Here is a 14,758-nt window from a genome sequence, read left to right as displayed (position 1 = left end):
GTTGAGTCCTGATTGCCTCTTTTTTTTTTTTTTTTTTTTTTTTTTTTTAGTAATTGTATAACTTTGGCCAAGTTATTTAATTTTGTTGTTCCTATATTAAAAGTTTCACAGAAAAATAGAGCTAGTAGGGTGGAAGCAGAGAAGAGAGAGACAGACAGATAGACAAGGCCATCTCAACACCTCAGTTTTTTAATCTATAAAATAGTAATGTACCCTTTTATAAAACTCTTTATGAGTGTGTGATACATAATATATTCCAAGCACTCAGTGTTATTGTCATATTTTATAATTGAGTACAGAGGTATATTTTAGTAATTTGCCTAAAAAAAAAAGAGAAAAGATAATTGAATTTTTTTGGGGGGGGATTTCTCTGTGTAGCCCTGGCTGTCCTGGAGCTTGCTCTGTAGACCAGGCTGGCTTCAAACTACAGAGATCCGCTTGCCTCTGCCTCCTGAGTGCTGGGATTAAAGGCTTACGCTACCACTGACTAGTGATAATTGAATTTTTTAACCAATTTTTTAACCTTAGTTTGTTTTATGCCCGTCTTAGTCATTGTTCTTTTGCTGTAAAGACACCATGACCAAGCACCTCTTATCAAAGAAAGCATTTAATTGGGGACTTGATTTCAGTTATAGGGGTTTAGTCTGTTGTCATGCTGGTACATGGGCAGACATGGTGCTGGAAAAGTATTTGAGAGCTCTACATCTGTATCCATAGAGGGTGATAGAAAACTGGGTCTGGCTTGGGCTTTTGAAACCTTAAAGCCCACCTCCAGTGACACTTCCTCCAGTAAGGCCACACCTACTCCAATAAGACCATACTCCCTAATCCTCAAATATTGCCACTCCCTAATGATTAAGCATTCAAATATATGAGCCTGTGGGGACCATTCTTATTCAAACCACAGTGCCTTTTTAATAGAATATCAAAGATTGGGCAGTCTGTAAAGAATAAAAATAATATTTCTCAGTTTGAGACACTGGAATCCCAAGATTTGCATGATATTGACATCTCGTGAGGTCTTTAGAATTGTGTGTCACAAGACAGAAGAGGGAAGAAAAAGAGTGTGATCTTAACTTTCATAGCCTTTTTCATGGCAACATTTACCAGTTCATCAGGGTGGTGTTCTTAGGACCGAAGTAATTGGTCAAATACTACCTCTCAGCATTTGAACTTAGGTCTTTACATTTCGAACACATGAATACAGGGTGTAGGGGTTACAAAGAAACTGTAGTAACTAAGTGGAAGATATTATACTTGTTTAGGTCAGAACTTTAAGCTCGATGTACCATTTTTCTCCCTGACCCTTCCTTTTCTAAACATAGTTTATTTTTAAAAAGATGCTATGCAGTTAATTTACTCTGATCATTTGATACAGCTTTTTACAATTATTAGACTATGTTTTTTATTTTGTATCTACAAAGAGTAGCATTAGCCTCTCTCATCTATCTTTTCTTGCTCACACTTGCCCTACTTGAGTTTATATTTCATCAACATTATTGTTATAAAAGAAACCTTTGGGCTAGGGAGCTGAGTTGGTAAAGGGAGGACCTGAGTTAGATCCCAAGAACCCATGTACAGGCCAGGCATGCTAGTACTTGCTTCTAATCTCAGAACAAGAAAAGTGAAGACAGGCAGATCCCTGAGGCCTGCTATCCAGCCAGCCTATCCTACTTGGTGAGCAGCACCAGGCCAGAGAGAGACCCTATCTTAAAACAAACAAAGTGGATGGCACCTCAGAAAGGAGGCCTGAGTTCCTCTGGCCTCCAGGAGTGTGTGTGTGTATGTGTGTGTGTGTGCATGTGTTTACACATGTGTACATACATATGCACACTTGGACAGTTATTTCTTTAGGGTGTTTTTTTTTTTCTTTTTTTCACATTCCTACTTCTCTTCCTGTTTTCTGCCTCCAGCTACCTTTGAAAGACCTTCCTCATTTAAACTGCTCCCAACATTGAAAAGCTCATCCATTTCAATAGACGGCATTTTCACCTTGTAAGCTTACTTGCCCATCCTAACTTACATCTTATATACATATACTGTATATTTACTTTTCATTTATTGCTGTGATAAAACATTTATTTCCTTTGCTGCCAATATAAATTATCTTGTTATTGCAATCTTCATTATTCTTACATTCTTCTAAGTTTTAAAATTTTTTTTTAAAAATTGTTTTATGAGTATTTTGCTTGTTAAATATATCTGTACTATATGTGTGCAGTATCTTTGGAGACCAGAAGAGTGCTCAGATTCCCTAGAACTGGAGTGAGTGGTGGTTGTGTGATCTATGGGTGCTGGGAATCGAACCTGGGTCCTCTAGAAGAGTAGCTGGTGCTCTTTGACCCCCTCCAAGCCAACTTTGCAATCCTCAAATTATAGGTCTGTATGTATATCTCTGTTTTGTTTTTTCCCATGTCAGTTCAGTTAGTGACGCTTGAGATGGTAGGGAAGAGTGAAGGAAAACAGTGCCGTGACTCTTGAAAGAACTTTACCTTTCTCTATCCCTAAGCTGATGCTAAACATGATAGAGAGGAGAGAAATACTTGACTTTGATGCAGTCCTTTATCCTTTCAAGGGAAGGACGGGGGAAGTGAAAAAAAAAAATACTTCATACTTTATCTAACTTATGCAGTATATTTTTCTCTGTCAGTATTTTTTTTCCCAGTTCATAAAGACTGAATTTTATTTACTGCTTTTCAAATACTGAAATTCATTTCTCATACCATCAATGATTGTTTGCAGCAAGGAGGAAGTGGTGGATTTTTGGATTGTTCTTACAAGTTAGTAGAAGGTACTTAAGTTGGAATTCTGATGTCTCATGTTTATGTTCTTTGGCAGATTCAGAAAACAATAAAGAAGACAGCTCGTCGGGAACAGCTTATGAGAGAAGAAGCGGAACAGAAGCGCTTAAAAACTGTTCTTGAGTTACAGTATGTATTGGATAAGCTGGGAGATGATGAAGTGAGAGCTGATCTGAAACAAGGTGTGAACGGAGTGCCAATACTGTCTGAAGAGGAACTGTCCTTATTAGATGAATTCTACAAGTTAGTGGACCCCGAGCGGGACATGAGTTTAAGGTATGGTGGGATCTGGTAACAGAATCTTAGAGGTGTTGCTCTAATTGACAATTGGAAGGTGTTTAATGTGTTCTTTGTTATTGCAAGGTTAAATGAGCAGTATGAGCATGCCTCCATTCACTTGTGGGACTTGCTGGAAGGGAAAGAAAAGCCTGTATGTGGAACAACCTGTGAGTATTAGATAATTCTGATTGTGTAGCTAGGACTCTTTAAGTTTTTCTATTTAATGTTGAAGACATTTTACTAGTGTATGAGTAACAATTTACATTTAGGGTTTTTTTTTGCACTTTTTTTTTTTTTAGCATGCTTCAGTGACATCTTTTGTTTCTTGTATTCGACACCTTTCATTGGGCAAGATTTGTAAATTGCTTTTCTTCTGCCATGAAATGCTTCCCTTCTAGATATTTAACATCTATGTTAGCTCTTGCTCAGTTATACCAGGAAAGCTTTAGTAGTCTCACCTTGACTAGGTCCAAATCTGTTACTTTACATCATGGAATTTTGTCATTTTTATGTTTTGATGACCCATTAGATTATAAAATTAGTGTGCACTGGGTGTGGTTCTTATGCCTTTAATCCCAGCACTTGGGGAGGCAGAGGCAGGCGGATTCCTGTGAGTTCGAGGACAGCCTGGTTTACAAAGCAAGTTCCAGGACAACCAGGGCTACACAGAGGAAACCCTGTCTTGACCTCCCCTCCCCCCCCAAAAAAAAATAAAAGATTGATTTTTAATTGTGTGAGTGTGTGTCTGTATAGTATGCATGTAAGTTCAGGTTTCTGAGATGGTTATAAGAGAGCGTCAGATCCCTTGGTTTTGGCATTTAGATGTTTGTGAACCAACCCATGTTAAATGTAGGTCCTTTGCAAGAGCAGCAAGTAAGTACTCTTTCTTAATCTCTGAGCCATTTCTCCAGTGCCAAGAACATGCCTAACACACACACACACACACAGAGTATGTGCTACAGAAATGCTTATTGAATGAATAATCTCAGCTTTATTCCCTCTTTACTTGCTTACTTAATAATGTAAGTAGGTTCCTGTTTCCTTCCTATCATGCTATAATTTATGTATTTGTGTGTATTTTACTAACAGATAATTTTTCTTGCTATTTTGTAGAATATTAAGTATTTCTTTTCAAATCTGGTATTGTCAGACAATAACACTGTAATTTTTTTTTTTTTTTTTTTTTTTTTAAAGATAAAGCCCTAAAGGAAATTGTTGAGCGTGTTTTTCAGTCAAACTACTTTGACAGCACTCACAACCACCAGAATGGGCTGTGTGAGGAGGAAGAGGCAGCCTCGGCACCTGCAGTGGAAGACCAGGTAGCTGAAGCTGGTGAGTACTTGGGAAGATAGTAGTTTTAGTATTGGTTCTGGCCTTAACTTTCCATTTCCTTTGAGATAGGTTTATAAAATACATATAGATATATGGTTATACATATAGATATAGGTTTATAAAATACATATAGATATATGGTTATGTCTATACTTAGATTTTAAAATGTACTTGGAGCATGGCAAGATACATTTAGTAATCTGATATATTCAGTGCCCATCATTTGTCTTACAGGCCTTGATCACAGTTAAACCTACTTGGTATTGTTGGACAAGGAGTATGGATTAGGGGCAGCTGTAAGGATTTTCAGATAGATTTTTGTCTGATTTGTACAGTTTTTTTTTTAACCATACCAACATAAAATAGTAATGTGAATTTTAAGAAGGAGGGTCAGAGAAAGTGTAGAACTCATGGTCTTGAACTAAACTTAACAGCAAGGGATTCTTTGCAGTTTGTGTTTAGCATCTTAATGAAACACTAGTGTGGCTAGATAATCTGAGTACTTTTATGGTAATTCTTAAGTTGATGAGTATTATACTACACAATTTTTGGAGTAGTTTAAAGCATGAGTTCAGAATTTGATTGCTTGAGGTAAAAACATACTTGAACACCAGCTGTCTAACTTGGGGTAATTACTGAATACTCCAAGTTGCCATTTAGCAGATTGTGCAGTGTGTGAGGGGTGAGAACAGTAAGGCACATGGTAAACACTCTCCAAGTGCTATTAGGTCTAACCAGAAGGGAAGACTGCTGATTGGTGGAATATAGGTGAGATGGACTTATTTTTGTCTTTCTGATTTTTGAGACAGGGTTTCTCTATGTAGCCTTGATTGTCCTGGAACTCACTTTGTAGAACAGGCTGGCCTTGAACTCACAGGGATCCACCTGCTTTTGCCTCTTAAGTGCTGGGATTAAAAGTGTGCGCCACTGCCACCACCCCAGCAAGACAGACTTTTGTGTTTTTAGTTTTTCTGCTTTTACTAACAGATGGAGAAGATTTTATTGTTTTTCTTCCTTCAGACAGTCTTAGTATATCGCTTCCACTGGTCTGGAACTCCCAGATATCTGCCTGCCTCTGCCTCGGAGTGCTGGGTTTAAAGGTGTGCACCAAGCTGGGCATGTTTCAAGGCAGGTGGATCTCTGTGAGTACGAGGCCAACCTGGAGTTCCAGGACAACCAGAGCTACATACATAGTGAGACCCTGTCTTGAGGTGTATATACATGCATGTTACTCCAGGCCCAATCTAGAAGGTTTTTATTTTCAATATGCTTGTCCTAGAAACTACAGTTAATGCTAAAGTAATTCATCCTGGAATAAAGTAACTTAAAAATATAGTTACTGACTGTAAAAATAGTAAATGTAAGAACTTATCACTAATATATTCAGACACCTTGATTATATAATGATAAAGTATTGTAGAGTTTAAGTGGAACTGATAACATTAAAACAAACTTACCTTTTTTTGATATCATTTACATACAAACAGACTTTTTCTTAAGAGCAGTTTTAGGTTCACAGTTAAATTGAACATAAAATGGGATGGAGAGATGCCTCCCTACTTAAGAACACTGACTCTTCCTGCAGAGGACCAGAGTTTGATTCTAAGCACCCATAGGATAGCTCACAACTGTCTGTCACTCCAGGTTAGGGGATCTACCACCCTCATCTGGCCTCTGTGGGGACTGCACATGCATGATACACAGACATACAAGTAGACAAAACATCCATATACTTAAAAAACAACTTAAATTGCTATCACTCTTTCCCTTACAACTGCATAACTTTTTTACTACAGCATCAGAGGTATATTTGTTATATTAGACAAACCTAATTAATATGTTATTACCTAATTATATGTGGCTCCCCCTTAGCTCCTTGTACATTCTGTAGATTTAGATAAGTATATAACATGTTTCTACCATTATAATTTCATTGACTTAAATAAATATCTTCTGTTTTATTTCCTTTTTAACTCTAGAACCTGAACCAACAGAAGAATACACGGAGCAAAGTGAGGTTGAATCAACAGAGGTATCATTTCTTTAAAAAGTTTAATACTACCTTTATTCTTCTGTTTTTAAAACAGACATCTCAAACGTTGACTTTTCTTTTCAGTATGTCAATAGGCAATTCATGGCAGAAACACAGTTCAGCAGCAGTGAGAAGGAGCAAGTAGATGAGTGGGCAGTTGAAACAGTTGAGGTAAGAGTTCTTTGTATTGTAAGGTTAATGTCTTTTGACATTAGTCTTTTTTTTTTTATATCCTGAGAAAAAAATTAGGTGTTTTTTGTATTTTTTACACATTTGTCAAAATACATGGTTTTGCTTTTGATTATGTCGTTTTTTAAAATTTATGTTTAATATATAAGAAAGTTTTGCATGAGTATATGTTTGTGCACCATGTGTGCCCAAGGTCATACAAAAGCCAAAAATGGGTACCAGATAACCCTTGAACCAGAAGTTGTGAACTACCGTGTGGGTTCTGGCAATTGAATCCTGGTTCTCTGGAAGAGCAAGCAGTCAGTGCTCTTAAGTGAGGAACTCTCTCTCCAGGCCCCTTATTTGTTTCTTGATACCATGTTGTAGAAAAATCTAGGCTCCCACCTTATAAAGAGTGCCATCATCTTTAACTTTACTTTAGAAGCTGTTTTTGTTACTAGACTTTATGGATTTCTGTTGTTTCTTGATGTAGTCTCTGACATAAGCCCCTTTTAGGTCCTCATCTCTAGTTCATCAGTCCCCTTCATATTTCTCTGTAGTTCGAAATAGATTGAAAAGTAAGCTAAAACGCTACATCCTAATTTTAAGTTAAGAAACGAAGCAATATATTAATCCAAAACATTAACTTTATTGTGTTCCTTTTGAGGAACCTCTTTTTGGGGGAGTGGGGGGGGGGTGGGATGACACAGGTCCCCGGAAGAGCAGTCAGTGCTCTCTACAACCTTTTAAAAACTACTACTTCTCTGAAGTGTTTATTTGGACCATGAGCTGCATGTTGGTGGTAGAGAACAATTTGCAGGAGTTGATTCCTTCTACCATGTGGGTTCTGGGGAATTGAACTCCTGTCCTTAGGTTTGACTGGTAGTGCTTTTATCCAAGAGCCATCTGTGTGTGCCCTACTTTTTTTTTGGGTAAAGCTTGTTTTCCTCATTACAGTGTAGATTGCATATTTAATGTTTTGAGAAACATGTTTGAAAACACTGGAGGTTTTTTCCTCATATTTTAGGTGGTAAACTCACTCCAGCAGCAACCTCAGGCTGCATCTCCTTCAGTACCAGAGCCCCACTCTTTGACTCCAGTGGCTCAGTCAGATCCACTTGTGAGACGGCAGCGAGTACAAGATCTTATGGCACAAATGCAGGGACCCTATAATTTCATACAGGTAAGTGTATTTTAGTAAGGCACTGTTAACAGTAACTTTAAATATGTTGTTTGATGTAATTCAATTATATCCTGACTTGTAGGATTCAATGTTGGATTTTGAAAATCAGACACTTGATCCTGCCATTGTATCAGCACAACCTATGAATCCTACTCAAAACATGGAAATGCCTCAACTGGTTTGCCCTCCAGGTTAGTAATGATTTAAAAATTGTTCATTTTTAGAGAATGTATGTTCATGCATGTGCTTGCATGTGTGGTGGGATATATGTGCTGTCTGAACAACTTACAGGAGTCCCAACCTCTCCTCTATGGCTTCCAAGGAACAAACTTAGGTCATCTGGCTTGGTGAGACAAGTTGCTTTTTTTACCCTCAACCATCTTATCAGCCTCCAAAGTCTGTCTTTTAACCATGCAATGATTTTTTTATGAGAGGAAATAAATTTAAGACCCAGTAATTTCAGAGTTTTTGAAAGATAATTTTGCCCTTTTTAATGCTTTCTTTTGAGTTCTTTGATTTGATGAGAACTGTTAGCCTATAAACAGTTAATAACTAGTTCTGTGATTTCTTTTTCTTGTAACACTTGTATTGGCACACACACACACACAGAATCGATGACTTCTCACAGTCTAAGTCGGGAATGGAAAATTATTAGTGCTCCAGAAGCCTACACTTATGTTTTCTTTCGTTTATAAGTTATCCTCCCCACCTGTAGATGTCAACCACTTCCTTCTGATATAGTTTTGACAGTTGCTGCAATTTGTGTTAGTGAAACTGTGTGGTATTTTTAAAATTTCAAAAATCTTTTTAAAAGTTCTGATTCTGTGTGTGTCTGTGTCTGTGCCTGTCCCTGGTTTATGCATAGTGAGTTCAGGTGCTCTTGGAGGCTAGAGGCTCTCGAATCCTGCTAGAAATGGAGTTCTAACTGATTGTGAGCTGCCTGGTGGGGAAGAACCAGCAAACTGTGTGTGCGCTTAAATGACGAGCCTCATTGTCAAAAATTGTCCATTTGTCGTATGTGTCTCTCTCCCCCCTTTTCCCCAGACACACACAGGGTTTCTCTGTGTAGCCCTAGCTGTCCTGGAACCCGCTCTGTAGACCAGGCTGGCCTCAAACTCACAGAGATCTGCCTGCCTCTCTGCCTTGAGATTGCTGGGATTAAAGACGTGTGCCACCACCACCTGCCAATTTTAAAAATCTTAAGAAGAATAATGTGGATTCCTGCAGCTCTTAAGGGAGAATTTCTGATGATACAACCATGGAAGGGGATTCATGAGCTTGAGAGGAAGAGATGAATGAGACATTCAATCCTGAGTAGCAACTGCATAGTCTGTGCATTGTGTTGTATAGATCTTTGCTATAGGATCATTGGTGATTTTGATCTTGGTCTTCTAACCAGAGCATATCAAGGTGTCAAAGTGGTATAAAGTAACATGAAATCCAGTATATTCTTATTTCCTTCTCTCTCTCTCTCTCTCTCTCTCTCTCTCTCTCTCTCTCTCTCCTTCCCTCCCTCCCTCCCTCCCTCCCCCCTCCCCCCCCCCCCCCCCGACATTTTTGAGATAGGGTTTCACCACATAGCTGTGGTTGTCCTGGACTTCACTATGTAGACCAGGTTGGCCTTGGACTCTCTGGGACCAGCCTGCCTCTGCCTCCCAAGTACTGCAGTCAAAGGTGTGTGCCACCACGCCTGCCATATTCTTAAGTGTAAAAAGTTGCTCAGTGACAAATAGTTAACTTTAGAAATGTCATTAGGATTTCTGTACATTAAAGGGAGCTCATGTCATATCTCTGAACCAAGAGTTAGAAGAGGTAATACCTACAAAAACAACTGTTATTTTTTATTTTTATTTCTATGTTTATTTTACATGTTTTGTCTACATGTATGCCTGTGTTCCACATATATACCTGGAGAGGGCATCAGATCCCTTGGGACTGGAATGATTGTGAGCCGTCATGGGGGTTCTGGGAATTAAACTTGGGTTCCTCTGCAAGAGCAACAAGTGCTCTTAGCTACTGAGCCAAGTCTCCAGCCCAGCCCTCTTTTGTTTTTGTTTTTTAAATGTTTGTTTTTGTGAACACCACCAGAGTAAGGAGCTGTGTAGTTTTCTCAGCTGGGAATTGTGCCAAAGTTAATACATGTAGTACTGACCTGTAAGGTTGTCAAACACTCAGCTAATGCTAACTAAGCCCTTTAGACTATCCATTGATGTTTGATGCTTTCTGAAAACATATCCAATGATCTGTACTTTTGATGATCTGTGGTTAAGGGGAGAGGTAAGAGAAAGAGAACATCCAATAAAGATGCATACGGTGTGTGTGCTTTTAGTAAAAATGTGGGGTTTTTGTTATTTGTTTCTGAGACTGGGTCTCACTATGTAACCCTGGGTGTTCTTGAACTCACTATTTAGACCAGCTGGCCTCAAACTCAGAGATCTATTTGCCTCTGCCTCCCGAGTGCTTGGATTAAAGATGTGTGTCATTATGCCTGGTGCCTGGCTGTATCTTTTTTTTTTTTTTAAATCTATAGAAACATGATTAAGTTGATATTAAGATATTAACTTTGTCTTAAAATATAGCAAAAAAATCTTGTATTTTATGTTTTTATTATTTTGTGTGTATGCAAGAGTTATAGTGTATTTTTTTTTTATTGTGTGTGTACACGTGTGCACGCACCACTATTGAGCATGTGGAAGTCAGAGGACAACTTGGAGTTGGTTCTTTCTTTCTACCCTGAGAGTTCTAAAGATAAAAAGAACTCAGGTTGTAAGACCTGACAACAAAAGTGTTTCTTAATCTACCGAGCCTTTGTGTCAGCCCTTGTCAAAGTCTTGAATATCAGTGACACTGCTTTCTTGTGCTACTTTAAAAATTAACTTTTTATTTTTATTTCTGTATGTATGTATACATGTGTATGCCAGTGTGTTTGGGTGCCTGCAGAGGCCAGAGAGGGTGTTGGATCCCCTGAAATTGGAGTTACAGGTTGGAGTTACAGGTGAGCCAACTGCTGTGGGTGCTGGAAGCCGAACTCCAGTCCTTTGGAAGAGCAGCAAGTGCTCTTACCTGCTGAGCCATCTCTCAGGGACCAGACCAGGCCTTCTGAATGTAAGAACTAGGAAATCCTAACGGCCAGACCATGTGGGATTATGCTACTTTCAGAGGTGGACTTTCTCAAAAGTACTGGCACTGGTTATTATCTATTGGCTACCTTTTATTGATACTTTTCTTACTGACATCTTAATTTACCCAGCAAAACACAAAATTGAAACAACTATGAGAGTAAACTATAGTCACTGTTGATAAACTAAAGTGCTTAGTGCTAATTTGAAAGCTGAAATCTTAGTTGTGCTTTGTAATTTATTTTGAAATTGTTCATTAATCATTTGGTTATAGAAATTTACCCTTAACACTATGTATGATGTAGATAAAGTTTAAGAAATTGGATTTTCTCTCAACAAATTTTAGGTAACACCTCTCTTAATTTTGCAGTTCATTCTGAATCTAGACTTGCCCAACCTAATCAAGTTCCTGTACAACCAGAAGCCACACAGGTAAGAACGAATAAGAGTAGTTTCATTTTTTTTTTTTTTTTTTTTTTTTCCTGAGGACTCGTTCTTAGTTGAGTTAGTCTGGGATGCATTTGATCACTTTCAAAGTGTTCTGTTAAAGATTCATCGACAATGGGTAGTTTTTAGAATTTATTTCCATGCATATATTTGTTTTTCTTTTGGTGACTTTAAAATTTTTTCATGATTCACACAGCAGGACTTTGTCTTAATATTGTTTTTACATTGCTTTGCATATGTAATAGTGAATTAAAGTGAAACAAATGTCTTTATTTAAGACAGTTGCCGGGCAGTGGTGGCACACACCTTTCATTCCAGCACTCCGAAGGAAGAGGCAGGTGGATCTCTGAGCTTGAGGCTAGCCTGGTCTACAGAGTGAGTCCAGGACAGCCAGGGCCATGCAGAGAAACTGTTTCTGTCTCAAGGAACGCCCCCCCCCCCAAAAAAAAATCCCCAAAAAACAATTCTAACTAGACAAAGCTTTGATTTAGCTTTGAGATTTAAATATCAGCATAGTTTGCAATTGTTAGGTGTTTATTTCATATTGAAACAAAGTCTTAATATGTAATCCTGACTGGCCTGGAACTTGCTATGTAGAAATTGAAGTCACAGAGATCTGCTTTCCTCTGCCTACCCCCGGTGCTGTGATTAAAGTTGTGTGTCACCTGTCCAGTCATATTGTAAAGTCTGTAGTCTCAAAATGGAGAGAAAATTTCTCTTAGTAGACATGTCTTTTCTTTGAATCTGTTTTAGAGTTGGTATTATTATTATTATTATTATTATTATTATTATTATTATTTTGTAATAGTTTAGTTAGAAAAAAATATGATTTGAAATTGTTATTTTTGTATAGGTTCCCTTGGTTTCATCCACAAGTGAGGGGTATACAGCGTCGCAACCCTTGTACCAGCCTTCTCATGCTACAGAGCAGCGGCCACAAAAGGAGCCAATTGATCAGATTCAGGCAAGTTCTGTTACCAAGCATGAATTGGGATGGTACTTTAATTATAAATGCATTTAGGTCCTATTTTACCTAACATGTAAAAATTTTGAGTTAGGTTCCCATTAAAGTATATTTATTTATTCACTTTGTGTTTAGGCAACAATATCTTTAAATACAGACCAGACTACAGCATCATCATCCCTTCCTGCTGCTTCTCAGCCTCAAGTGTTCCAGGCTGGGACAAGTAAACCTTTGCATAGCAGTGGAATCAATGTAAATGCAGCTCCATTCCAATCCATGCAAACGGTGAGCAATTAACACTGTTTAGTGTGTACTATGAGTCATGCTAAATACAGCTGAGCTGCATCTGTATGTACTGTTGTATTTGTGTTATATTTACTGACCACTAGACAGACGCTGATTGTTTGATTTCTCAGTGATAAATTTGAGCCTTAGGAGTCACTCATATTTAGATTTTTTAGCTTTATCCCAAAGGTTACAAGATTTAACAAAGTTTGAACAAAACAAAAAGGCCAGAGAGGTGAGTCAGTGGGTAAGGTCCTTGTTGCCATGCCTTATATTCTAAATTTAATCCCTGGAACTCAAATGGTAGAATAAGAAATCTGAGTTCTTAAAGTTGTCCTCCAACCTCCACCTGCGCAGTTCATACTCATAAACACACACTGATTCTTTAAAACAAAACAAAGGAGTGTCGTATAAATGTCTGCAGTTAGAACCTGTTAGCTTAGTCTTTACCGTACTGGAATGTTTGAAAGTAAAATTTAGATGTTATACTTCACTGATTCATCAGTAATTACTTTTAAATTATATAATTACTAGAAAAAAGTATTATAATCTGGAATACAGTTGAATTAGTGCTCAACGGAATTCCTGAAGATTTAATCACTTACAATTTTTTTCATTAATACATTAATAAAAATAAATTGAGTTAATAAATAATGCCTCATCAAAAGTTTGGTAGCTTATTTGTTGTATGTGTATTTTGAAATTTCTTGTAATTTTTAAATTAATATTTGAAGGAAAGCCAATGCTGAGATATTCCATGTCTAAAGCAAGATTAGAGGTATGAACTAATCATTTACTTCATTTGCTACAGGTGTTTAATATGAATGCCCCAGTTCCTCCTGTTAATGAACCAGAAACTTTGAAACAGCAAAATCAGTACCAGGCCAGTTATAACCAGAGTTTTCCCAGTCAGCCCCACCAAGTGGAGCAAACGGAGCTTCAACAAGATCAACTGCAAACAGGTAAGAAGGCCAGGGTGACTTCCTTTTTATTGTTGTGGCTTCTCTGTGGAGCCTTGGATGTCCTGGAACTGTGCCTCTTCCTCCCAAGTGATTTGATGAAAGCATGTGCCACCACTGCCCAGCCTAGGGTGACTTTCTTCTCAGTCTTTTATTTTATTTTTGTTTTTTAAAATAATTTATTTTTGAGATTATAAAATAATGAGATAACATCCTTTTTCCCCCACTTCTTGTCTGGAAACCTCCCAAGTATCCCGCCCTTTTCAAATATTGCCATTTTTTTCTCTTAATTGTTGTTAACATGTTTATGTATTCCTAAATACATATTACAACCTATTCAGTCTGTATAATGTTATTGGTATGTTTTCAGGGCTGACCATTTGGTATTGGATAATCAGTTGCTCTGCTCTTTGCCGAGGAAGACTTTCTCCTGCTCTCAGCATTCCATAGTTCCCTCTTGTTCTTTGTCTGGGGTTGAGGCCTCATGAGTTTCTTCCCATTTGCTTTATAATGTCTATTGGTGTCATTCTCTCATAGTTCGTGTTTAACCATCTGTGCTGGGGAGACTTCATGCATTTAGCTTCTGATGTTTCTAGGAGACAGAATCTCAAAGCACATTGCCTATTTGGGCTCTTAACAATCCTATCTCCCCTTCTTCTGCAATGATTCTGAATCTTGGGTGCAGAGAGTTGCATTGTAGATGAATCAGTAACATGGTACTTGGTTAGCAGTAGGCCACTTGCAAGCTTAGAATCAATAGGTTGGCTTCACCCCCCCCCACTTTGGATTTTTTTGAGGCAGGGTTTCCTTATGTTACCTCAGCTGTCCTGTCCTCTGTAGACCAGGGTGGCCTCTCAGAGATCTGCTTGCCTCTTTGTCCGAGTGCTGGAATCAAGGTTTGTGCCACCATTTCCCAGCTTGGCTTGCTTCTTAACATGCTAAAATGTTGGGCAAAAACTTATGTTGACTGTAATTGGTGGACTACATTGAAATCCTTTTTGGCCAGTAAGGTCATAATTTAGAATGTTTTTATACATACAAAGTGTGCTTATATACACACAAACAAAGCACATAAACACTTAAACATCTTGTTGAAAAGTAAAACTTTAATTTCATGTGCACACATGTTCCACGTCATGCATGTGGTATCTAGAGAACAACTTTGGAGTCAGTTCTCTGCTTGTCCATC

The 14,758-nt window shown here is 38.0% G+C and overlaps 1 protein-coding gene across 4 annotated transcripts in view; it reads left to right on the top strand.

Moving 5' to 3' along the window:
- The window catches only part of Caprin1 (cell cycle associated protein 1), a 38,508-nt gene that overhangs the window by 16,058 nt on the left and 7,692 nt on the right, over positions 1-14,758 (top strand). For all 4 annotated transcript variants that reach the window (XM_059261020.1, XM_059261021.1, XM_059261023.1 and 1 more), the window contains 11 exons: positions 2,839-3,077; positions 3,165-3,247; positions 4,275-4,412; positions 6,392-6,444; positions 6,529-6,615; positions 7,640-7,795; positions 7,878-7,986; positions 11,285-11,346; positions 12,215-12,325; positions 12,461-12,610; positions 13,422-13,572. In XM_059261020.1, the coding sequence (XP_059117003.1) occupies positions 2,839-3,077; positions 3,165-3,247; positions 4,275-4,412; positions 6,392-6,444; positions 6,529-6,615; positions 7,640-7,795; positions 7,878-7,986; positions 11,285-11,346; positions 12,215-12,325; positions 12,461-12,610; positions 13,422-13,572 (1,339 nt within the window). The remainder of the gene's footprint in view (positions 1-2,838; positions 3,078-3,164; positions 3,248-4,274; positions 4,413-6,391; positions 6,445-6,528; positions 6,616-7,639; positions 7,796-7,877; positions 7,987-11,284; positions 11,347-12,214; positions 12,326-12,460; positions 12,611-13,421; positions 13,573-14,758) is intronic.

The sequence above is a fragment of the Peromyscus eremicus genome, chromosome 4, assembly GCF_949786415.1.
Source record: "Peromyscus eremicus chromosome 4, PerEre_H2_v1, whole genome shotgun sequence".
NCBI lineage: Eukaryota > Metazoa > Chordata > Mammalia > Rodentia > Cricetidae > Peromyscus > Peromyscus eremicus.
This window is presented reverse-complemented; position numbering and strand designations above follow the sequence as displayed.